At 37.0% G+C, this 26,539-nt stretch overlaps 1 protein-coding gene and 1 long non-coding RNA gene across 2 annotated transcripts in view; both read left to right on the top strand.

The window, feature by feature from the left end:
• The window catches only part of BTBD9 (BTB domain containing 9), a 110,122-nt gene extending 97,004 nt beyond the window's left edge, over positions 1-13,118 (top strand). Inside the window, exons 11-12 of the mRNA XM_052693216.1 lie at positions 1,760-1,838; positions 6,199-13,118. Coding sequence (XP_052549176.1) covers positions 1,760-1,838; positions 6,199-6,393 — 274 coding nt within the window. The 3' untranslated portion in view covers positions 6,394-13,118. The remainder of the gene's footprint in view (positions 1-1,759; positions 1,839-6,198) is intronic.
• The window catches only part of LOC128086990 (uncharacterized), a 435,001-nt gene that overhangs the window by 346,615 nt on the left and 61,847 nt on the right, over positions 1-26,539 (top strand). The window lies entirely within an intron of this gene.

The following is a 26,539-nucleotide window of genomic DNA, read 5'->3' as shown; positions in this document are numbered from 1 at the left end:
AACTTTTACTCTCAGAGGGTGGTCAGGCACTGGAATGGCTGCCCAGGAGGTGGTGGAGTCGCCGTCCCTGGCGGTGTTCAAGAGGCGCCTGGATGAGGAGCTATGAGATATGGTTTAGTGCTTGTGGTAGCAATGGTAATGAGAAGACAGTTGGACTAGATGATCTTGTAGGTCCTTTCCAACCTTCTGATTCTGTGATTCTATGTGGTTCTTCTATGATGTTCTCAAGTGCTCTGTTATAGTCAAAGTTGTTGCAGCATTTTAGTGATGAAGGTTGATCTTCCTTATTTCCAAACTTTTTTCAAATCAGTTTTTCTTGTTTTCTACTATGCTTTTTTCTTTTTGCTAAGGGAATAAATTAAGAGACCTGATGTTCTCATTATCTCATCAAGTGCTAATTCTCTGGTGGCAGTATTCTTGAATCTTAATAACTCTTCTGCAAGCGGTGTATAATTTTAACATTTCAGGCTTTTTTTCCCCCAGTGGGAAGGGAACATAATGGACATAATAAAATAGTAAATATTCTTAGGATCAAATTTACTGAAAACCCTAACTCAATTCAAATCTCACATTCTTTTTCAAAAATTCTTCAGTTTTTTTATATTTTATAGCATGTTTTGGAATTATTGAAAGGGTAATTATAATCCAATCCAAATAACAGCAGTACAGAAGAAAGGAAGGGAAGTGGAAGAACTTAAGAGATTCCTGGAGTTGCTGATCTAGATGAGCGTTCTAAAAGAATCTGCTGAGGCCTTTCTCTCAATCCTTCTTGCTACTTACTGATGGTGAGAAGTGTTTTGTTCCAGTTCTGTTGAGTCCTTTATTTCTTCTGTGAACATTTCTAAAGGTATTTTGGACACTTTCAGTATAATTTCATCCAATGCTTATCCTGTTTAGTGAGTTAATCTGGTTATTCTTAATGACATTTTATCTCTAAAGCCTTCTATGGTAGAGTCTAAAAGTTGTATTCTGTACCTACATTTCATGTTTTATGAGTAAAAAGGTAATATAAATTCTATTGTGTTAAAACACTTATCGGCCACAATGGAAAACTGGCATAGGAGCCTCTAACTCCTGTGACCTTTTTAATTTTTCTGTTTTACTGTCAGTGTGTTCTGTGAGCACAAAGGTGTGATTGGCAGTGATGTCCTTTGCCAGCCATTCATGAAGCTCCTTGTAACGTGCTGTACCTCACCCAAATCAGAAGAGTACAAATGAGGCAGGAAGGTTATAGTGTTCCCAATCAAGCTTTTAGAGACAAAGCTACACTCTAGCTCTGGGAGGGTGAGATGGAGAAATCCTCACAGTCTGAGCTGAGAAGAATGCATTAGGTCACTTGGAAGACTGGGCCCCCCACTCTGCTCCACTTACAGAATGAGTTGGGGTGGTGGTTTGTTTTTCCTACAGCTGCAATTTTCTTTAACTGAACTTTCACGATTGAAATTTTTCATGAGTAGTTAAAGGGGCATCTACTTTTGTCTTCTCTCTTGTTTGTAGTACTATGAATATTATTCCTGCATGGAGGTTATAGTAATATAAACTGCGTATGAATACACAGAAGCAGAGACAAGGCACTTAAAAATAAGAATGAACAAATTGCGTTGGAAATTCAGGTGCTACAGAGTGTTTCTCTGTTTGCCCCTTTAAGTGATTATGTACTGTCATTTGGATGAACTCCCTCTGTACTTCACTGCAAGCTGTGGTGACCATATGTAATATTTGTATGTCTTTCTGAATTTTTTTTTTTTTTTTTTTGTAGATCCTGGCAAACAATCACTTTTGATAAACAGCCTGCATCTTTTATCAGAATAGTTGGAACTCAGAACACAGCTAATGAGGTAAGGATGTGCTAATACAACTTATATTCTTGAATATTTCATTATACGATTTTTGGTATCTTGCCATGAAATTAATAATACCCTCTAAAGAGAACTTTTTTTCTTCCTTCTTTTTGCTCCAGAAATCTAGCAGAATGAAAACGAGTGCTTTCTGTATTTAAATATTAGTGAATGGTGTTATCATACTTCTGCACTCTACAGACTCGTAAGGTTGTTGCTAGAGTGGAAGATGATTTTGGTTTGATGTGTTTTACAGACAGAGTACCATCAGTGTGTTTCAGGTTTTGACCCGTACATTGTGCAAACAAGCGTTTCTGTCAGGTTTGGTTAATATTTAAATAATTCCTTATTTTGATGACTGATGAAAGCAGCATTGTAGTGAACTAGAGAAAGGTGTATAGTTTCTGATTACTTGGTTTATTGCTTTTGTATTATCTTCTTAATGAATCAAAAGCAAGAAAAATGTCATTCTTCGTAAGAAAATCTTATTTGTATAAGTTTCTCTTATAACTGCTTTCATATTTGGTAAATCAGTTAGCCAACAATGGCTGAAGGGATTTCTTCTGTTCATCTTACACAGAAAAAATGTCTTGTGACAACCAAGTGCAATATCATTCTCTTGATTTCAGTGAAACAATTTACTGTCTGTATATTTAAGAACATGTATATGTCTTTGCAACATCAGGACCTTATGTAACAAAACACTAGAGGCACTGACAGCTCCTTCTATGTCCTTCTGTGTACTACACCCACAGAACATTGTACTTTCACCCTTTACAGTGAACCATAGGTAGTGGTGTTAGAGCTTGTCAGTTCTACCCTTATTAGTGATTTGTGATTATTAGTGATTACTAATTAGGATTGGATCAGATGACCTGCAGGGAACCCTTCCACCTTCAATCATTCTGATATTTAGTGTAAGAGGGTCTAGTTCTTAGCATTGAATGAGTTGTCAGATAGCACTGTTTGTACAATGAGATGTCAACATTAGCTTTCAGTAGACAATTGGAAAGAAGCTGACCATTAAATCGAACCAAAAATATCAATTATATTTTAATTTTCATAAGGACTGCCTCTTACGGAGGACAGTTCAGTCTTCATCAGTGAGTACTCAGAAATACAGAATCAGAAACTGCCTCTGTGTTTGTAATATGTGCATGAAAAAGGCCTTTTCCATTACTGATCAGTATAGGCAGTACTATTTGCTCTCATGCCAATCCCTGTGATTTCTTAATCTTCATTAAAAGAGAATATGAGACGTGTTGACTAAACTTAGGAAATCAGCCTACAAGAAACACTACTTCCAGCTTTTAATTCTTAAAGATAGCCCGGAAAAGTAATGGGCATATGGACTTCTAAACATAATTCTAATTACGTCTGTTTACATTTACAAGACATTTAATATTTTGTTTAATTACTGATAGATGGAACTGTATAACTACACTGAAGATCAGCATGTGGAAGTTGAGGTTATGCCTATTCATGCAAAGGTTTGGTGAAACTATAAATGCATTGCCATTCTAAGTCCTTTTGTCTTTAAGCACAGTGCCCCATGCTTATTTATTTTAATTCTTAGACAGTTTATTGCCCCTAGAGCTTCTAAAAAAAAACATTCTTAGCTTTCACAGACTACCATATTATACTCCTTTGATATATATATATTAAGCAAATAATGTATAATATTTTGTCATAAAGTCCAAAGTATGTAGCAAGATATTTTCCATAAATCTAGTTTGAATAACAGCATTGTAACAAAAGTTTCAGTTTGTTCTGGAGTGGATAGTCTTGCTAGTCACTTCCATAGGAATGTAAGCATTTCCAGAATTATTTGCCCACAGCAAGTGGTATGTTATGGCAAATAGTTTTCATTTTAAACAAAAGATGTCAATGGCACCATGTTCTCATCACAAGTTTAACTGTAACGAGTAGGAAAGTATTACCTACTTGTGGTGTCAGTACACTGCCACAACATACCTCTTAACTTTGAGGCACAATCTGATTTTTGAAGCTACAAAAAAAGCAAGCACAAAAAACCACAAAATTTCTCAGTTTTGTAAATGTTTTCATCTTTTAAACTCATCTTTCATTCACCATATTTTCTGTGTGTTGAAAGATAGGATGCTCATAGATTTACTTGACCTAGTAAATTTCTTTTGTATTTTACAACATGATAAAAATGTAACTATTTTTCTTGAGCTTACAGATATACCACCTTCATAAATAAAATAATTTTTTCTTGGCCTTCTTTACCATTTGTCAGGCAGGTCATCTGATGCTTCTAACTGAATATATACACTTTCTCTTGTTATTCCTTCCAAGTAGTACTGACCTGGAAAAAGCATCTAATTGCTAATGGGAAAGCCTTGTCTAACAAATTACTGCACCAGCTTATATGTACTTGCTTTGTATGTCAAACCTTCTTTCAAATCTCCAGGTGGACTTAACATGCTACTAATTAGAGAATGATACTGAAGTGTGATCTCAGCTTTTATAGAGAAAATCATACCAGATTTTTTGTTTCAAGAGTGCTGGGCTTAAATACATAATTCCAATACTGAAGTACATGAGGTCTATCTGATTCTTTCACAAGGTGTATTCTGCATATGTTAAAGTGACAGAGTAACTGAAAATGATGTTGTGAATTCTCAGAGTTAGTAACATTTGCCAGATGCTGAGAATTTAGTGTGAAAGAGTGGTAACAAGAAAAGTTGTAATTTAAGAATTAGTTACTTCAGATGTTATAGACTAGTATCAGGTAAATTTCAGTGCTAACTGTACTATGTTTTAACATACTATAGGAAGTGAAACTTCAGGTGAGAAACCTTGTTGGTTTAAGATACAGTAGAAATAAGGAATTTCTAAATCATAGATACCCATTCCTTTCTTTAGAGTGTACTGTCTTTCAAGGAAAGCTATGTATTGATGAGATACATTGTTCTCTTCTAAAAATACTGATTCTGATAAGTATGGCTGGAAAAATGTCAATGGCTGTTACTTTAAAAAGCAAAGGAGAGCAATGAATGTAAAAGTGGCTTCTCAAGAAATGGAACTGAACACAAAAATTGGCTTCTTAAGAGCAGTAGCAGATGGAGGGAACTCACTCCACTGTAGACATTAGCTTGACTTTAGAAAAAAATCACCAGAAGAAATGCAGAGAAAAAGCCGTTTTTCCGTTCTTTGCACATGTGGCAATGGTGCAGATAGAGAGGTGGCAGTGCATCTTTATGTGAACATAGGTACATATATGTGGAAATATGAACATACATCACAGTGTATCTACATAAAATCTGAAGGAATTTCTACATTGAAAGGAACCAGAAAATATAACGGAGATTTAAAAAAAATAAAGCCAGTGACTGTGAATGTTGTTTTTTTCTTTTTGGTTTTTTTGTTCATTTCATTCATGCTGTTAGAATTTGAATTAGCTAGCTACCTTCTCAGAAAAGACCCAGGGGCTATTGCAGACATGTCATTGCAGATGTCTGCTCAATATGCACTTGTGCAGGGATGGACAAAAAGAGTAATAGGATTTTCAGTTGTATTAAAGAAAGGATAAAAAATATAATACTGTGTATTCCTCTATGAATATGTAGTATACCTATGTTTTGTTTATGGTATTTGATTTTGTCCATTTTAACTTGACAAGGCCTGGGAAAGAGCAGTTAGGATTAGAAGCAATTGCACTTCTTTGTGAGAAGAGCTTTAAAGACATCAGCTACGTATAAGATCAATGATAGTGGTCCAGGTATTGTTTGAAGCCTCCAAAACTGATCACTGTAATAAAGGACACATTCCATCTGCTTCAGTAGCAGTTTCCTTGAGCAGTCTTGAATACATTTCTGCATAACTACATAAAACATCTGTAGAGCTACTGTTGTTGTTACAGAAGTGGGCTATCTTGAAATAGGATCATATTGGTAACAATTTAAATTCCATTTCTGGTGTGTGTGAATAGCAGTCTTTTGGAGATGTGCTTAAATCATATTAGATGTATAAAACAATTAACGTAATTGTTGTTGTTTTCCAATAGCATGTATTAAATATTTATGTTGTCTGGCAAAGGAAAAATCACAACTATCTCTATCTGCCTTAGAACCATCTTTCTGATTTTCAGTGTCATATGTAACAGTTTGTATAATTTGTAGGCCTTCTCTTGCTCCACTCTTATAACTTGTATCACCTTGTAACATTGCTGTCACATGGAATAATGGTTGTGAGCTCATGTTGAGGCATTCTTATTTTATTCTTATCAGTGCTTTTGCACTGATCTGGCCTGCATACTTGCATATAGATTTCATCTTACTTTGATCATGCTTTTGCCAGCATTTAATTGTTTATCTTCCTTTTTTGTTCTCTCCAGGTGTTTCACTGTGTGCATTTTGAGTGCCCTGCACAAAGTGGTACCCACAAGGATGAGGGTTGTAAGGAAGTGGCAACGACAGAGGTGGGGACTGGTGAACAGCAGCTTGTTTCTCGTCCTGTTCGAGCTGCAAGCACTAGTTCTTTGCATTCCCCTCCTGGATCCACCTTGCGTTCGCATGCTCACCAACCATAAAGGAGATTGAAAGGGAGCTTTTGCTGCCCCACTGACGTTATATAAAATTATTCAGAACCTTCTTGTGCTGGCACCTTTTCTTTCTTCTTCACTGTGAAGAAAGGGGACCGTGTCTTGTAATGCTGAAATGGCAAAGGCTTTTCCCAAGGACATGAAGAGACTGCTTCACTCTTCTCAATTTGTTCAAATCAGGCTGGTCTCCAAAGGGGGAGAAAATAGGCCTTCAGTCTTCATCAAGTACCCCATTAACACCCTACCTCTCTAATCTAACCAAGGCAAGGAGAACAGAAGAAAATAAAAGGCAGAGCTACAATGAAAATCTAACATGACTTGAGCAGAATGGAAGGCATATGAAATAACCATTTGTTCCTTGAAGGCTTCCATTAGCAAAGAAAATGTTTATGGAACACATCAGTACAGAATATGTGTTATTTTTGAAAGTTATCCTTCATTCATATTCCTTTGTAACTAGTAATCTCTTTCAAAAATTGTTTTAACTCTGCATCCTGCTTTCTCTCTTATTTTTGGCTGCAGCAAATGCTGTGCAGTAGATTAAGGAAATATCAAACATGTTTACCTGCTGAGATGCAAATTCTCTCATTCATTAGTGGGATGTCAAGAAAAGTCTTTATGATATCAACAAACTAATTAATGGATGCTGTATTAATCTTGACCCTAGTCAGCTTTTCAAAGCACAAAATTGTCATTTCTTATAGTCAAAAGGAAAATTTTGAAATCAAACTTCTATCTTGAGAAAAGCTTATTTTTCACTCGTGAAGGTGATTACTTAAATTTTACGCATATTTCTAAAACAACTTGCAAGAGATCATCAAAAATTTTTGGTCTAGAAAGTGAAAATTCATCTGGTCACTGACAAGCAGTTGTTCAGAATACAAAAGAAAGAAGTTGCAGAAAGCTATTTTAATCCAAGAAATTATGCTTTACGGATATGCTCAGCCTGGATCTGAATTTAAGGGCAACATAAACTTTCTCATAGTCTTCATAGAGTGTTATGCTTTTTACACTGTATTGTAAGGGATCTGGCTCTCATTTTACATCACAGAATTAATTATCCATCCATGTCTGGATTAAATTGCTTACTATTTCACTTATTCGATGTGTTTACACATTAATGAGAATGCAACCTCTCGCTTTCCAGATCCAGGTGACTTAGGAAAAGCTCCTTGTTGGTCTTTCAGCATGTGAAGAAGTGTTTTGGTATTATGACAAACACTGATGTAATTGGCAAAATTGATTAGGAGGATTGTTATTCCTCTCAAAGCATATGCTGGAAATGTCAGCCATCCAGTTTTATGAACATGGAATTTCCTGTGGTGACAAATAGCCTTGTCAGAAGAAAACTAAGCTAGTATAGGATAAATATGGTTTTCCTTTGCATTACCATAGTGATAAAATGAGCTACATATCAATATAGCAAATAGTATGCTAATTTATCACAATATGTAATTTGAAAGAATTTCCCTGCTGTGTGCTGATTGTGCTTAAAACTGGAAGAAATACAACAAATGGCAGCAATGAATCAGTAGAAACACCATAGGAGAAATGCTTTCTCTTTGTTGTTTCCAATAAAATTGACTAGACTTCATCAAGAATATTACAGTATTTTTCACTGCCAAATTACTTCTGAGTACTGACATTTGCATGCTGTCCTATCCCTTCCCACTGTTGTCATCTGTCTTGTCATGTGTGTCAGTGAAGATGCATGCAACTTCATTGTCTATCATTTTTAATACATGCCACGGCCGCCTCATTTAGCCTTGAGTTCTGAGGCAGGATCTTGCTTATGAGCCAGCGCCCAGCCTTGGTTGCCGATTACGTTATGGCTCAGAAGCCTTTGGAGCATGATAGAGTTGAGACTAGCTACTGGGGGTGCAATTGTTTTGTGTAAGTGTAGGTCCAAAAAGTTGGATTTTTTTTTTCTTTTGAAAAGTAAAAATACAAAGATTGTAGTTGTAGTCCATGCAGGAACTTACTGAGATGGATGGAGCATGTCTTGTCTTTGGTAGTTAAGACCTTTCGTGTCAGTGATTATATTTCTCTGCAGTTTGATCAAACAAATGTACTTTTTCAAGTTGTGGACACGCAAGGGATGTAACCTAGCTGTTAGTCACTGCTATAGAAAATATTTAATTTAAAAAAAAAAAAAAAAAAGAACAAGAAAAAGAAGTTTGTGCCAGATGTTCTGAGTTTAGGCACTCGGAGAAAGAACAGGATTTTCAGTTTGTAATCTTTGATGAGCACAATTAATTTTTTGGATACTAATAAGCCTTACAGACCATACGCTATTGCAGATTCTTTTTGATCTTGTTCTATGACTCACTGTTGAAGAAAAATGTCTATTTCCCATGACATTAGCCCTCTGCCAAGAATCTTAATGAAAAGATAAGAGAGAATCTCAAAGCAAAAAGAATCAGGTCCTATAGAAATAACAATTCGCACCCCAAAAATCATTCAAAACAAAAGCCAGTATAGCACCGTCTTTTCTTACGGTCTTTATCCCTTCCACAACTTAACAATTTCTACCTTTTTATTCAAAGAAATAGTGTCTAAGGGACCTGAACTGTGCTTGTTCTTCTAACATTATCCACCCTCAAACACCCCCAAAATCTTTGTGGCCTAGTATAGATCTCTGCCTTAAACACAGTGCCAGCAAAATATTACTACTGGCAAAGGATGATATCACACAGGACTGACCTGTGCTTTTGTGTGAGTGTTCTCATGCTAAGTATTCTCTGCATTTATTAACTCCTAATATGAGATGTAGCTCTTGAATGTTCTTCTAAAATCTAGGTTGTTTTTTTCTTGCAGTGGAAATAAATTGTGCTGTTATGGCTTAATATCAGCGCACTTGTAAGCATCAGGGTTTAACTGAGTCATGAGATACTGTAATTATTCAGAACTGCATGATCACTTTCTTTAATTGCAACAGAGGTTGAGCAGAACCGACCACCTGTTCATTGCATTCTTGTCAGAAACTGTAAGATAGACCTGTTGTCAGCTTTCTAGACAACAGAATTAACTATATTGCCAACACTGAACCATTTTGTCTAGTTAGTACTTCAGCTGTAGTTATCATTATCTTTAAATTCCCTTGTCCTCTTTTTCTCTTATTTTTCTTCCATTGATTGAATTCGGACTTAGGGCCAACTCCTATGTAGTTTCTAAATTCTTTTTATTTAATGAACTAATTCCAAGTGAATTTTAAAGATTTTTATTCACAGAAATCTGTGGCCAAAAATTAACTTCAGCAAGAGCAAATTCAGTATTTGTAAAACTGATTTAAATGTGAAAATGAATTTCTAAAGTAAGCAAAATTGTGCAACTCTACTTTCAAACAAGCTCTAAAAAGTTTGAATGACAACAGGAATGGCAATGAGAGAAATTAATCCAAGAATTACATGAAAGACAGCAGAGAGGAAGAATTGGCCAGTGTTCTTAGGAAAGTAGCTGTTTTTCATTGCACTTTCCTTCCTTTATAGCTCCATTTAATCCTTTTTCCATGCAAATCTGTTTTGCTTGTTCAATATGACAGTTTATGGTGGAGCTCTGTGTTTTTCATCATTGCTGAAAAGTTGAAATGAACTTAATGCTTCTTCATCTTTACTAATCATAACAACAAATCAGAGAATCTTCAGTTTATTACCTGACTTGATTTCCATGAGAGAAAAGAAAGCAAATGATATCAGTAGTTTTTTTACTTTAACTAAATTAAGTTTCCTAGCCAAATGCATGTGAATATCTACTCACATGCTTTGTACGCTAAAGTCAGTGTGAAGATCAGAAGGCATTTTTGTCTGATTGTTCCATGATCATTCTGCTTATACAAAGTCACCCACCCAGAGACCCTTGATATGGAATCAGAATTCAGCTGTGATTTCAGAGGAAGCAGAAAAGCTATACATTGTTTTTCCCCTAAGAAAACGTTTGTTGGTTTCTATTTTGACAGGTGGTGACTTACCATCAAATTTGCAAATGAAGGCATTGGTAATTTGTTGTTGTGGCTGGAGCAGTCAGCAAATACCAGAGCCAGTGGTATTTAATGGAGTATTTAAGAGTAGACATTTAGGCCTGTATGTTGTAGCAGTTGCTAGAGGATAGAACTGCTTAGAAGATAGTACTTTGTGGATCCCAGAATTCTTGAGGCCTGGCTCCCTTTCCCTTCTCTTGATGATGTGTTTAGGTTAGAACCCTCAGCTGTCTCTGAACTGGTTCCCAGCAGTTGTACTAGTTAAATTACATGCAGAAGCTCCACAGGTTTTGTACAGGATACAGGTAATAAAAGTACTGGTTCAAATTTTTAATGGAATAGCGTATTCATATCCCACATACCAATTTTAATCGGAATACCATATTCGTATATTTGTTAAATGGAGCTTATCATTTAGCTTGAATTTAGAATAGGTTCCTAAAACTCCTAAACTGAGAAAAACTGGGTGAAATGTTCATATTCTGTGGTGTGGCAGGATGTGAAATCACTCTTACGGTTGCTTAACATGTGCAAATGTCTAAGTAAGGTATGGGTGAGCAGGTCCAAAGCTGGTTTGGCTGAAGTTGTTAGGAATTGGTGATCTGGCTGTAGTGAATAAAAGAGAGCAAATCAAATGCTTATCTCAAAGACATTTACGCAGTCCAGTGAACACAGACATGTTGCTCCTAGGTGCCTTCCATGTGACTTGTGCTCTTTACAGAGTGTGCCTACATTCGAATTTTGCTAACTGCTCAAAACCACCGACAGACTTCTCAAAGGCCATTCATGAGCTTTACTGCAGTGTTGTCTGGGGTAATGTAGAAGTCACACCAAGAGTCCATGACAGAATTTGAGTCAGTTTGTCTTTGGAAATGGTTCTATTACAGAGACAAAGCACAGATTAACATAATGTAGTATAATATGAGGAAAATGCAAGTATCTGGTACTTACACATAGATTGACTAGATTTTCTAACACTGTGTGTATTTGATTACTATGATAAAAATAAAAACAGTGGAAATAAGTGAACAACCACTTAAGTAATATGCCCTGGTAGTAGATATTAACAACCCATCAGGAAATCAGAGTTTTTCTTTTCCCGTTCCTTCCAGCCGAATAGAATAGCATAGGTAAATGTTCAAAAATAAAAAAGAATAATTGATTTGTTACATAAATGTCATCAGAGTTTAGATTATCATAGCTAAAAATCTGAAGGAGTGGTGACTTCTGTCTGCTTAGGTATAAATCTGCCACCCCAGTACCTCCTGCTGCTCAAGGCCCTGAGCTTTTGTAGTGGATGGAGAGCTACACGGTTAGTGCAGTGTAAGTACATTTCTTTGTCAGATCTTCTACTCATCTCTTTTGTGTTTAGCATCTTGGCATATCCATTCTGTTAGAAGAAGGTAAGCTGTTTTTTCACAGCTTTCACAGTTACTCATTGACTCCTGCAGACTGGCAGATACATCTCTACAGCTGCCTGTATTAAGCAGTTTGCAACACTGTTTTACAACAAATGCTGTATGTCCAAACAGTACCAGCTGGCCTTGAAATATCTGAAGTTGGGCTGTATTATTGTTGAGATGAGGGTCTGCACCTCTAAAACTCTGTGCCATGCAATTCAAGTGAACAGTAGTGGCTGCAGATTCTTTCTGGAGAGAAAGTAGGGAATTTGTACATGTACCAGAAATAATTCATTTTCTGTGTTGTTTTTGTTCTACATCCCATGTCTCTGTACTCCTGAGCTATCATTGCTAGGTGGTTTATGATTAGTACCTAGAATCCAATAAATAAGTTTAACAATTGACGTCAAGAACTTTTGTCTTTAATGAAAAGTTATATTGAGTTTTTGAAGCATGATTTGTCCTCTGAATTGTTTATCAGCATCTTCTATAGCCGGAGTTGTGAGGAGAAAGGCTGTAGAAAGGCTGTTATATAGTTGCATGCATGCATCTGTTTCACAAGTTGAAGTGACTTGGCAAAAAAGTGTTTTTACATGCCTTTTTCTTTTTTTTTCTTTTTTTTTTTTTTCCTTGGTGTAGTGAATTTTGGCAAGGAATCTATAGTTTAACTGAATGTGGATGATGAACTGATGAAGAGAATGTAATGCAGCAAGATTTTATTCATTTTAATGGGAAGAGTAACATGAAGGTCTGATTCCTGTAGTCTGAGCTACTTCTGCTTGTCTCCTGTCCTCACAGCTCTTACTTTTCCTACAGGATTCCCCCAGTCTGCCTGTTTCTCCTTTTTGTTTTCTCTCTGTCTGGAATCATATTGCTGTTGCTGCAGTGTTTCCTGGAACTTTCTCTAACCTGGGATATATTAAGTATTTAAATTTATTTTATTTAAATTTACATCTTTTTTTGTTATATACAGGATTCAGTAACCTAGTCCCAGTTCATTCACATCAGATTTAAAAGTCAATTACTGCTAATCTGTTAAGAGAGAGTGAGCTTTAATTTGACTGTCTGTGGATATGGAAAATACTAGCTGTTTTCAAATTTCTACTTTAATAATCTGAACTCTGTTTTCCTTAAGAGAAAAATCAGTTGAGAGATTTTCTGTTGATTTAAGTAGTAGGTTAGGCTTTGCGTGGGCTTATCTAATTTAAATCAAATATAATTGTGTTTCTTGTTCATTGTGATGTTCACATATGTTCAATTTGTTGGTTGTTCATTGCTCAATGTTCCAGTTGTATATAAGTGTTGTTTTCTCAATAAACTGCATCATCAAAAGTGAACCTTGAAGGAATCCGCAACTTTTCAGAATTCTTGTTTTGGCTGCTTGTAGATTCAAATATTACCCTGAGTATGTGGGCTCTTTGTGAGAAATATAGCAGTGCTTCACAATTCAGTGCCCATGTCTATTAACTTTCTCTGTTATATTGCAAAATTTTCTTTCCTTCCTGCTTTGCTTGATTTCATTATATTGGTTTTCTTTGTGGAGTGGTGGTTGCTATTGTTCCTTCAAATATTGTAAGTTAAATATTAAGAGTCAGGCCAAACAGAAGTTCCATTTTAATGAACTTTTTCCACTCATTCCTATCAGTGCTCCTCTTTCTCAGCTGGTGGTAATTTATAACTCTATGATTATGTTCGCCTTCTCTGTAGCAATTACCATTTTATCTTGATAGTCTTGTGCATTAAATCCCTCCCCTTGTTTCTCATGTTTCCCAAGCATCCATTTCCCATAGCCTGGTTCTAAACTACCTCAGACCTTGCTGTGAACAGATACGAGATTCATTTAAAATGAATACTTTGTCGTAGTCCTTTAGATGCTAAGTGCATGTACATGGAGCTTAATCAGCCTGCCAGACAGCAATTGCATTGTCAGGAGCACAGTCTCTGGAGTAAGGCACTTAACTGGCATGAATTCACAGGCACACCCACTGGGGCTCCTTCTCAGCACTCATTCATGAAAAACATTTAAGGAGCATGATTTTTGATGTGGGAAATGTACACCTTTGTGGTCTTAGTTCTTTGAAGGAACGTGATATTGCCTGCACTGGACTGTTTTAACCTATTTTTTATTGTGACAACCATTGCAAAAGTTGCGACATCACACCTTCACTGCTGGTTGGTAGGAGTTGCACTACTGCATTGGGCTGTGCTTATTAGGTGCAAATAATCCTCCACACAGCATTGTTTGCATGACCTTGGTAGCATTTTATACTGCAGTGGATATGCATTGCCAACCATTTGGGCTGGTCAGGTTTCAGGGAGAATGCTGGTTGCAGATTGCACTGCAGTGATCTGATCAGTAACTTTGGGAACTGCCTGATTTTGTAAGTTAACCACTCAGCAGTCTGGTAAGCCTTGGTAGTACTGATTTACAAGAAGATATTCACATCCTCATTTTCTATGAGCTTGTAAAAAAAGAAGCATCACAGTTCTTCTCCGTAACAACCAACATGTTTGTAGTGCAAGTTACAGTTACTAAACAAGCATAATCCATTCTGTCCATTCTCTAGCACTATATTAACAGTTTGCATGAACAGCTGAAAAACAGAGGCTTCTGAGAGCAAGGAAGGCTAGCTCTGGATTTCTTATTTAAGAGTTTCAAAGAGCAGCCAAACTCTCCACAGTGAATACAGGACCAGATAATGCTGAAATCAAAACATCAAGTGAGACTCTTGTGCTTTGTATTCTTTTCTTTAGGGATTCTTCTTTTAAGTATTTAACTTCATAGAAAAATATAGGATATATTTAAAATAGTGATGACCAGAAATGCGCCTTTTCAAGAATGAGAGGGCTGTAATTTGAGAAATAAAGTGATCTTTTATGTTCAAACACTTATCTGCAGTTTTGTTAAAGTAATGGTAGAGCCTTTCTGGTGCTGTTCATGTATTGCATTTAAGAATTTGAGACTTCTGGCAGAATTGGATGTAGGTCCCAGCACAGCAAGGCCTCTATTGATGTGGAGCTCATAATGCAGCTCCATTAATATCAGTATAGAAAACACTGGGCATTTGCATGCCAATGGGCTTCCTTGAAGCTTTGAAAATGCTTGAAGCTTTGAAAATGCTGAAGTCAACAGCTGCAGTAGGCTACTACCAGGATGTGCCACTGTACTCTTAGGAAGAAGAAATTATGAATACACAACCTTTGTTACCTGCTAAGTGGAGAGACCAAACTCAAAGGTCAGAAGTATAATGCCAGTTCAAGCTGAGATGCCATAGTAAACCATAAAAAATAAGGCATAATATAATTAGATCTGATTGCTTTTGTGCATTTATTAGCTGTAAAATTGTTAATGAGTTTGACAGTTGTTAGGTTTGGAGACTAAGAGCTCAGTGATTTGAAGTGTCGTATCCTGCTGTTCCTTTTTAAAAATGGATGTATACATTTTAGAGCATAAGCTGCCAGTCACCTAATGAGGTGACTAAATTTAGACATTTTTAACATATGGGATTAGTGATGCAAGGAAGACTTGTTTTTGAAATAGTGTTTGCCTAATACAGTACAGGCAGAATGTAAGCCAGAAAGTTGTATAATCCAGTCAGTGAAAAACAACTCTGAAACCATCTGCGCTCCCAGGTCATGTGTTCAAGTTATAAAGAAGGTGAACACTTTTTGCTCTACCTTAATGAATCAAAGGCTTCTTGAAGGCTTTGAGAAATTTCCATTGCAGCCCTCGGGCAAAATGTTGGTTATGTCCAAGATAATGCAGTTCCTAGCATCGTGCTGAAGTATTATATGAGGAAAAAAAACTTACAAAACATAGAGAGGAGAGACAAGTTAGATGAGAGCAAAGTGTGGAAGAAATATTCTTTCTCGTTGCTCTGGTAAGGATCTAGTTTATCTTTGTACTTAGGCTTGTAAAATGGTTCCTAAATGAATAGGTTCAGAACATGAGGGAGTGCAGACTGAAGTCTGCAGACACCTTTCCAAACAGAAGCGGAGCGCAGGAGCAGTTGGTTGCCACAGTCCAGGGACTTTTTTCCAAGTTACTTCTAATTCTAGAGGATGGATTCACTTGTTAACAAGTAGTGGCAATCTAAGAACAGACACTGTGACAACGTCATCTGAGTTGGAAAGACCGGATACATACCAAGTAAAAATCATTTTATTTTCACTACATGAAGCAAAATGCACATAAATGGGACATTTTTGTTAATCATTTTGTAGTTTGTCCTCTTCTGAGTGCTACTTGTATACCTTTGTAGGCTGTGCTCAACAGATCTTCTTGTAGTTTAAGGTAAAAAAGAATTAATCATGTAAGATCTCACTTGAGTCTGTCTACTCCTGTGCTTTCCCATTCTTTCCCTTTTTCTTTTCAAAACATTTACCAATATATGTTATTCTGTAGCAGGAAAAGGGTGGGGGTTTGTTTGATTGGTTTTGTTTGTTTGTTTGTTTTTGTCTCTGAAGTATCAGAAAAGCAAAGGTATATAGGAAAAAAATGTATCCCATTTAATAATCTCAAAATTATCTCTTTTTGCAGCAGTCATTGGGAAATAGCATGTGTCTACTCCATGCAGTGCCAACTTTAGTCCCATTTATGTACAACTGTTCTTTGCTATCTGTTTTGAAGATGTTAAGCTTGGAAGCTGAAGCTTAAATTTTTAAGCTTTTATTTTTTGAAGGCTGCATGACTCAGGGAGAAACAGAAATAACCATAAATCTTCACTCCTATCAGCAACAAGCAGCCTGCCAGCTGCAGGTTTCCTTCTGGCTTGCAGAAGGGACACGGGCCAGTTATTATCAGTGCATTCATGGAAATGCTAGTTTCTCTCATTCTGTTTGATCAAACAAGCGTGGTTTTTGAATGTTAAGATTCATGGTGTGTGTCTTTGGGATATAGTGGGATCACTTAGCACTGAAATATCACCATCTCTAGGATACAATCAAATAGGCAAGAGGGGTTATTTTTAGAATGTGAAAGGTATATTTGGCTTCTTATTTTTTGAGCACTTATTCTTTAAGAGAGGATATTCTGTATCCTGACAGCTCAGTTTCTTTAAGCCTTTGGAGAGAGATATGATGTCCTTTGTTAGGCATCCCTCCTTTGACAGTAGTCCATAGCGGAGTAAGATTCATAAAGAACCTTATCAAAAGCTTTTTGGAAACCTACATATAATATACCAAATTGATCACTGGTACCATTGTGCTCACTGACTTCTTCAAGGCTCTTAACATATTTATAAGGTAATTATTTCCCCTGCAAAAGCCATCCTAAATGTCCCCATTTTGTTTACCAAAGAGAAAGTGGAGAGACAAGCCATGCTTCTGTGTACCATGGAACAGTTTTTACCCTTTCCTATCTGCTCTGAGTCATACACTCTTACCCATCCCCTATATCATTTTGACTCCTTCACTACTGCATTTAGTGTGATTTTAGAAGATGGGAGTCACTGCTCAGGCTCTGTGTGTAGTGTGTATTGCTAATGAACCCACACCCAGCCAGGGAAGCACAGGTATTGACGCTCATATCTCTGTGTACCCAATGGATGCAAACTGCTACAAGCAAATCAGCTGTGGGCATGCATATATTTGGACAATGTGAGATTCCTAATTTGAGTTGTAGAATTTGTGAGCTTTGAAAATGTGGACTGTTGTGTTCTTTGTTAATAAGCTTTGTTGGTAATTCCAGGATTGCTGCTGAAAATATATAAAAGTAAAAGGGATTCTAAGAATAGCTAACAACTGCCCTTGCCTTGGAGCCTGTGCGTGAGACCAAGTCAGAGCTGTATTTGGAAGTATTTATTTTTTGATAAAAAGCTTTTTTTGCATGGTTTCCTGATTTACTTAGGCACAACATGTAGGAAGAAATCATACACAAACAAGTGTACTTGAATATATCAATGTGGGGCTTAATAAAAGAGTATTAGAAAGGTTAGGGTATGTCTGTGGCTCCCTAGAGCGGTTCTACAAGTCTGCTTTGCTCAGCAAGGCAATTTGCTATCAGTCCACCATTGCAATGGATTAAACAGATGCCACTGTAAGGATCTCAAAAGGTCTTACTTTCTATCATTCCCATGAAATGCACATTTAAGATGTGTATTTTTAAGAAATGAGAATGAGAATGTGGAACAAATAGGTGATTTGACAAGTGTGCTCCTTATGCTGAGTGCCTTTTGCAGGACCGCTGATGAATATCCTTGTAGTTTTAATTCAGACATGACATTATCATGTTCTGTTATCGGCTGCTGGTGGAAAAGATATTTTTACTAAAATGCTGACACAGTGTAGTTTTATTGCTGCTTGCACTGTCCAGATTTCAACATCATATAATGGAGATGATACTTTCTCTTACAGAAGTATTTTCAAGCTAATAGTATTACTATTAATAAATAGGATTTTATTAATATAAATGGAAAATATGCCATGATACTTTTAGCCATGCTCCAAGCCAAATGGCACCAATAGAAGTTTGCTGCAAATGCATAAGCTTGCATTACGATAACATTTTGATTTCTCGTGTTATTAATGATAATATGAGACAGAAACAACTACCCTTCTAAGTGATCAGAACAAGGAAAGGAATTAGCCTATAGTTTAGTTGCTGCCACAATAATGTCTAGGTTAAAACCTATTAGGATGATCATAAGGGAAGAAAGCTCTGCCTTTGTGACTGAGGGTATTAGAAGACATGTTTTCCAGCAAGAGCACAGGGAAAGATAACAGTTGATATGTACACTTCACTCTCTCCTATATGTTTAGTGGTACTCTTTCTTGGCCTGCTTCCAGCAGCTTTCCTCCTCTTTGTGCTGCTGTAACTCCAGTGCAGAGGGGTTTCCATCAGTCACAGTGAAGTTCTCTAAAGTTCAGTCTATTGTGAGGAAAATGAAGCATGTCCTTATTATACAAACACTTTCTTTTTGCATGTTCTTATTTAGAACTGATGAAAATATTTATTTAAATGCAAATAAATGCTCCTTTATCAAAGGTATTTTCTCCAACTGCAGACCTGGAGAATTATTTGGGCAGAACACTGAATACAGCATTGGCAATTTCAAAGTCCTAAAAACTAACTGGGGAAAGTTTTGCCTCAGCTTTAGTTTAGCCCCTGGTTAGAAAAGTCAATTAGCTTCAGTAGTCTTTCCACCTTTCTGGAATTGGGAGCATTAGTATGAACACGAGTGTTATCCTGCACACTTATTATATCCTAATTCCTCATTGAAATGACCTTTCTTTTTGTTTCAAACCAGAGTGGGACAGCAAGAAATCCTGTAGTCTTTTGGCATTTGCAAGACTCAGGTATGATTGATGGAGTGTTTAACAGCTCCTGCAGCCCGTTACACTTGCACATAATTTTTCTGGTGATGGGCCAGTATTTGGACATTAGGGTGTATGACTGCGATGATTAAAGCTTCTCCTCAAAGAGGATACTAATACTCCTTTCATGCTGTTATTCATACCAGTGACCTCAAAAGACACAAACTGCATGTTTATTAATATCCCAGAGTATTTTTTTTCCTGTTTTTCCAAGTATAAACTTTGGAAACAGTGGTAGCTGCTTAGGGAAATGACTTTCTTGATTACTTAAATGTAACAGTTTCTAAGTTTAGCTGTTAAAGGTCAGATTCTCTCTCAGCAAGATAAGGAAAGGGGATTCATCTTCAAGAAATAATTCTTTGGCCAGACATGAAGGAGCTCATGAAAGGCCTGTCCCTTTTCTTTGAAGCTATCGTGATCCATAGTCAAGGAAGTGCTCTTGTAATGACTGCAAGTATTTTCAGTTTTATAAAATTGAGAAAGTAGATGAAACATGAATATTTGGGGCCATATAAACCAAATGACCTGCAAGTAAGGTTAGTGTTCATAACATCTGCTTTCCAAAGCTGCCAAATCCTGACTGTCCAAGCAGTCAGAGAGAAGTAGGCTGGATACTGAAGCTAATAGGTATCTACATTATGTGGACTAAATCTGATCTATAATTCTTTCCACTGATTGCAATATGAAACAGGTCACATCAACCAGTGATGTCACGGGTTGAGGCATAGCAGTAGGCACATAAATCTGAGATAACGTGGAGGGACACTGCATCATATTTAATGGTTTGCTTTTACTGAGTTGGAGATGCTTGTGTCATATCTAAACTCAAAATATCAAATGTTTTCAACTCGAATCCGTATTTGCAGTAAGGTAACTACAGTACAGTCTCCATCACAAATGTCACTTGCAGCACCTCCCCATTTTACTGAACATTAAGGATGATATAAGATTACAGTTGCACTCGTGATGTAACTGAACATACTATTCTGTGCTAAATGCTATGCAAATGCCTATTTCAGGTTTAGTTTGAAAGTGTCACCTGATCCAAGGAAGATACTAATGCATTCCATTTCCCTGAAAACACTGCAGAAGTGACTAGCTGACAGCTATAGTGTAAATTTTACTCCTGAGAATGCGAAGTAGCAAGTTGCTTTATCATTTTCTTCCTCAAATATAAACAAAATTGCCAAGTTTTTTTTGGAGTCATTTTAATTTTGATGTTGTTAGGCAACCTTATTTTTCTCAAGATTAATGGTTTTCCTTACGTGTCATTCTCCCTATCATTTTTTCTTTTCCATCCCTCTTCAGAGCCACATTACTGAAGCACAGCAGATTCTGACAAACAAAAAGAACTTTGTACATTTTATTTATCATGAAAGTGCTAAAAGTCTAGCTTTTTAGCTCACTTAATCATTTTGACAAGATGGCAATACGATGTATCATCACCAGACAGATGACACTAGACAGATGACAATACTAATCCTGCAGTAGGCTCTCAAGGGAGATTTTTATTGTAAAAATTGACATTTATTGTATCAAGGTGAACATAATACATTTAGGAAAACAGCAATTTGCTACTTTGTGTTGTTCAGTCTATCTCTAGGTCTTTATCAGCTTTAAGTCAGAGTTTCTGCTAATCTCAGCTGCCTCAGACTTTGGGCTCCGCTAAAACTGGCTGGTCCTTCACGTCAGCCCCCACTTCTGGAGCTGTTGGGATGCTGATGGATAGCACAGATGTTTGCTTAATGGTCACTTCCTCAGAGGCTCCTGTCAGAGCTGTTGGCAGGGTAACAGAGGAATTACCTGGAAATTGCTAACTCACTTTCACTGAACAATAGGCCATTTTATTGCAAACCATGTTTGACCAGTTTCTGAATGTATGAATTGCTTTCAAAGAGAAAACTGTTCCTCGCATAGATTATGTCACCCACCAGATGCTTTGTAAAATCCATAATTTTGCTGCTGGCTGGGACTGATGTCTGAAGCTTCTAATGGGATAGAAGTTCTTTAAAATGTATCTGCCCTGTTTAGCAGTTCTGGAAGAAGAAGATAGGCAGCAATCTCTAAGGAATGAGGGGGGAAAAAAGCCCTAGAGTGTAATTTTTGTTTTGAGCAGAAAATTCTACCCCCTTCTAAAATTCTAATCCCTTCTGGTAATCACTATCTGTCCTGAAATACGAGGTCTGATTACTTTTTTTTTTTTTCCCATTGTAAATACCAGTAGGAAGAAGAGCAGGCTGCAGGGTGGGGGAATGGACTTTGCTCTACCCCCATGGTTGCAATCAGGTGTTAGAAGCATTGGCTTCCAATATGTTATGCTGCTCTTTTTGCTGCACTGATTACTTGCTGCGCCTGCATGTTGAGCTGCTTTTAACTCATGTGCAAACTTTGATCTTTCTTTCCTTTTTTTCCTGGCATTAGCATTTGTTCTGTGACCTGTTCAAGAGACACACAGCTCAAGCTGGGACTGTTTAAGCCTTGCTTATGCCTGCCGTATGTTGACTTACCCTGAGATACATTTTTCTTGATTTCTCTGATATATTCAACGCCACAATCCCCATATGGTTACTACTTCATTGTGTATTCCAGTGGGAGTTTATTTTCTGCTTCTCAAAGGTTTGTCACACAGGCTATCCTTAGTGGAACTCATTGTGTGCCTGGTTCATCTAATTATCCTCCCTAGTTAGAGATGCATCAGGAGCTCTGAGTTAAATTGGGGAAGGCTTTTAAAGTTGGATATCTGAACACTGGAAGCTGTAGAAACAGAGTGAAAAAAGGGCATCATATATTAAACAGCAGTATTCTAAGATGGGAGGCAACTTGAGTTCCTACCTCCTGCAGCTGACTGCGTCTCAATTTCCACTGAAAAATGAGGGGAATCAGCAAAGAGAGATACCCCCCTCCTTACTGCCCCCTCAGTGACCTGGTGGGCGAGAGCAAGTGCCCTGGCTTGCTTAAGGCTCCTCTTCCAGAGGACAGCAGGAGTCAGTGAAGCCAGAAGTCACACTGGCAACTCATCCTAAGGCAGTCTAAAGAAATGCAGACTAAGTGAGATTCTTCAGAATATTTTTTGTATACTTAGTGCTGTATCCCAGCACTGAAGAAGAACCAATTCAGATCATTGCTGAAGAAAAGTAAATGAAGATGCTGCCTTTTCCAGTTAGGAATAGCACAGCATAGTACAATTTATTATACTGAATGTTTATCCTTCAGATATCTATTAAATTTTTCTATTCCTACCCATATTCACAAAGGAATTTCACATAATGTCCTACTACAATTTCATCAGATGTTGAAAAGCAAGACTAAAGGATGTCACCAATTTTGAGAGCCAACAGTATATGCATATCATTAAGAAGGATGAATTAATAGTAACAAACAACACTGGTGTAAAATAAGGCATTATTTTAAATTACTTTTGCTTTGTCTTCCTTTTGATTTCAAACTGAAAATACACTAACAATTGTCGTTTTCTGCCCAACAACCCCAAGGTCCTCTCTGCTAATTTCTTTCTCCCTCTTAGTCAAAATCAGGCAGATTGGTGACACCCAAAAGCAGTGAGTCAGAGAAAGACATATTCTAAGATCTGCAGCACATGCAGTATTTATAGTTACTGCCTACGTTATTACCTCATACCTCTAAAGTATCAGATATATGGTACCATGAAGGTAAAAAAATAGGAATAGTAGACTAATAAAAAAAAAATAAAGAAAAAACCAAAATCTTATCAGACATTGTTCTGAGAAATAATCAATTAGTTATAGATACTGCTTGTACAACTGCTACTGTACAAGCCTAACAGTAACTCTTCACCCACATTGCTAGATAAATAATGCTTTAGATGTATGAATATATGCTCAAGGGTGTAAAATCAAAAGAACAATCACAAGAGCTTTGTTTGATCCAGCTCCCCAAGTCTCTCACCTAACTGGCTAATGCATATAAAAAAAAATGAAACAAGGCAGGCACAAGAAGCAAAGACCATGTGTTATATTTACCCATGCTTTCTACTCTCCCAGTTCTACTTCATACAAATCACAATACTCAGCAATGGTCTTGCACCAGTCAACCAGTCAACTGCTATAAATTCCAGAGTTTTGTATGATAGTTACACAGTAAACAGCACTGTTTTACACACTAAATCAAGGAATTTTACCCAAGAAGCTATAATATCAGCTGCTTTCCTACATTATTTGTATCGCTGATAGATAAGGTCCATTTGTGCTGCTGTTGCTGCTGCCTGAGACTGAGAATGCAATGATTTCTCAGAAATCTTTTATATTTCTTGCTGTCCTGTGTCACCCAGAAAATTAACTCTGGCAAAAGCAATAAGAAGAGTGAAACAGACAGTGTGAATTCAAAGCATATTTGAGGGAGACTTTTGATTGCACAGTTGTCTGGTTACTACTCTATTTACTCTTTATGAAAACTGCAGTGGAATTTTCTGCCTAGGCACTCAGATAATAAAGAAACGAGTATTGGATGTAATAATGAATTAGGAGGGTAACATTAAAGTTTGTAGCTGAATCAACATTTGTTTCTATAATGTAGAATTACAAAAAATGTTTGAAATAAAACCCAGTGTAAAAACATGAGAAAATATCCATCTCCCAGCAATGGCAGAATTGGTTGTGCACAGAAACATGCATGGCTTGAAGGCAATCTCTTTTCCCAAAGAGCTGCTGTTTTCCTAAGACGAAGGGGCCTTTAAATACTCAAGAAAAACTGATATGGGTCTGAGCCTACTAGCAGATCTCTGCAACTAACATTTTGTGAAAACGTTGTGCTCATAGTCTTCACTCGCAGTCCACCCACTTGCAGCCTCTAACTCAGAATCCATTGTATGGGAAGCAAATGATTGTATGGGAAGTAAATGCTGGTAGAGACACATATTAAGGAGGACCACTGAAAGTCAGAATCATCACCATGTTGTGGTTTTTTTCCTTATTATATGTTTTTAAGTCACTTGCTCTAATGTAGTCTAACCGCCTCCACAATGTAAAACAGGTTATGAGGTCACTGTCTCGAGGAACTTGAAATCTAATTTCAAGCAAAATAAAAGGTAATGTAGAAAAACAATTGCCAGAGGCTATGGAAAGGTCTGTGGAAAAGCAGAAAGACTGTGCAAGCAAATGAAAAAAATTGCTGATTTTTATGTACCACAGACTGGAGTGTGGATTTAAAGTGACTTGCCCAAATGTCTATTACATGAAAATGGAAATCACAGAGAATTGATCTCTCTCCCTAGAAAACACAGCATACTATTTTCATTGTGGTTTTAAAACTACGGAAAGCAGTCAGTGTATTCTGTCCTGCTATGGCCCTTAATAAAGATTCACTGTACTCTGACAAAAGAAACGTAACTTAGGGAGTTGGTTTTCTTCATTCATATCTATAGGCAAAGAGATTGTAACAGCTGTGTTTCTAATAATACATCTGTATTTCAAAACACAAAATCTATTTTGTCTAAATTTCCCTTTAACGGGGTTTGGATTGCAAACCAAGACTTGTGGCTTCACTAAGGGAAAAAAACTGAGACATTTACAGAAGTCTATGTATTTGTACCAATGCTCAGTCTGGTGTGCTTCCACTAAACAGCTCCATTATATTCAGCCTGAGAAGTAAGATTTAAAATTTATGAAGGTAGGAGGGAACATCTATGTTAAGGGGAAAAAAAGTGCTGAGACAGGGAAGAAAAACCAACAAGCAAACAGGAAAACTTAGGTGAATAAATTCAAAGCTCTGCACATTACTGTCTGCTCTTTCCTGGTCCTGCTACTATTCTTCTGGACAATCATTTAATGGCATGCATTTGCTACAAGCACCCCTTTGGCACTAGGATATGTCAAGAAAGTGACTACCCTACAATATAACCAGCCAGGATCAATGTGATTTCTCAGCTTGATGACAAACTGTTTTTCCATGAAAGGAGTTGCTAAAATGTACCCAATAAACTTAGCTGAAAGGCTGTCAGGGCTCAGCCTTGGACTTCATGAGAAACTTTTTGCTTGACAAGTTCACTAATTCATGATTAAAGGAAATGAGGAGATTCAGCACATGAAACAGATTGGGAAGAAACTGCTGGCATGATTAACAGCTGGTAAAAATGTGAACTTGAAATAATTACACTGTTCTCCATGTTCATGGCCTCTTTGTACTCATGTCATGCTCTTTTGATGACAAAAAGCAAAGAGGCTAACCAACCCACCAGCTGAGACCTGTAGGAATTAATTTTGTGGACTCTGATCAAGAGAAAGTCCTCTAATGGTTATAGCAAGGAAATAGCAAACCAGCATCCAGGGATTTACTATCAGTAGCTGTAGGACTTTTTAAGCTCTCAGTACGGTAGATGCTCAAAAGCCATAAACTTAGGGCAACAAAAACAACAAGAGGTTTGGAAGACTAGGATAAATAAAAAACACAGCACAAATCCTTAGGAAAGAGATGGGAGAGACATTAAAAAGAAAAACAGTCAACAGAATTTCCATGAAGAAAACTGAGTTTTCTTTCAAAAACTCAAAAACTTTCATAGGCACCATTGGTCAAAACCTTAGATCTTGTCTGTCAGCCAAAAAAAAAGGAGAAAACTGAGAGGCTATGGCAATAAATAGATAGATAAATAAATAAATAAATAAAAGCAGATGTGGGAAGCCAAAAATTGTGAAGAAGCTTAGTTTTGGAGACACTGATGTGAAACGAAATTTGCATGCAAATATGATTTTCATTAAACCACTTTCAAGGAAATCATGCACACATCTTAGTCATAAAAGACAGCCGTTGACAGTCTTGGTAATAAAGGTAGAAGTGGAGAAATAGTAGCCCTGATCAGCTAGTTTAAAATTATTTATCATTATTTCCCTCCAAATTGTTGCTTTTTCTGAACATGAAAGGCACAAAGTATACTAAATAATTGCAAAAACCACAGTTAATTAATTTAGCACCCCTGCTAGAGAAACCAGTCCAATTTTCTCAGTGTCAGGTGGGCTCTCCAGTACCTTCCCCATCTTGGCATTCTGCCTGGTCCCTCCCCAACCTCCTGGAAAGGCGAGATAGCACTACTCTAGGTTTAATCTGTCTTATGTCTGCAAGTAACTGAAGCATCATGGAGAATAAATAAACAAAGCTGTGTTTGATCAAGTTCTGTATGTAAGGTTTTTTGTCTTTAGAATCTCGTGCAAAATAAATGCAACTAAGAATGGAAAAGTGCATGCTGAGATGCTGCAGTTACATAGTTTGGCAAATTGCAGATCTCATCTATCACACCTGTTCTTTCATGCTACATGCATAAATCCTGTTGGATAGAAGACAAGAGTGAGATCCTTTAGGAAAACATCCACGATCAAAGGCAGCAGGGAAACTTCTGAAATGAGAAGCCTAGATCATACAGATGCTGCTGGGTGCACCTGAGAGCACATTGTGATGTACTCAATGTCTGTGCCAAATG

This window comes from Tympanuchus pallidicinctus, unplaced genomic scaffold (assembly GCF_026119805.1).
Source record: "Tympanuchus pallidicinctus isolate F22 unplaced genomic scaffold, pur_lepc_1.0 scaffold1, whole genome shotgun sequence".
Lineage (NCBI taxonomy): Eukaryota > Metazoa > Chordata > Aves > Galliformes > Phasianidae > Tympanuchus > Tympanuchus pallidicinctus.
The sequence above is the reverse complement of the archived record's forward strand: the minus strand, read 5'-3'. Positions and strand labels throughout refer to the sequence as shown.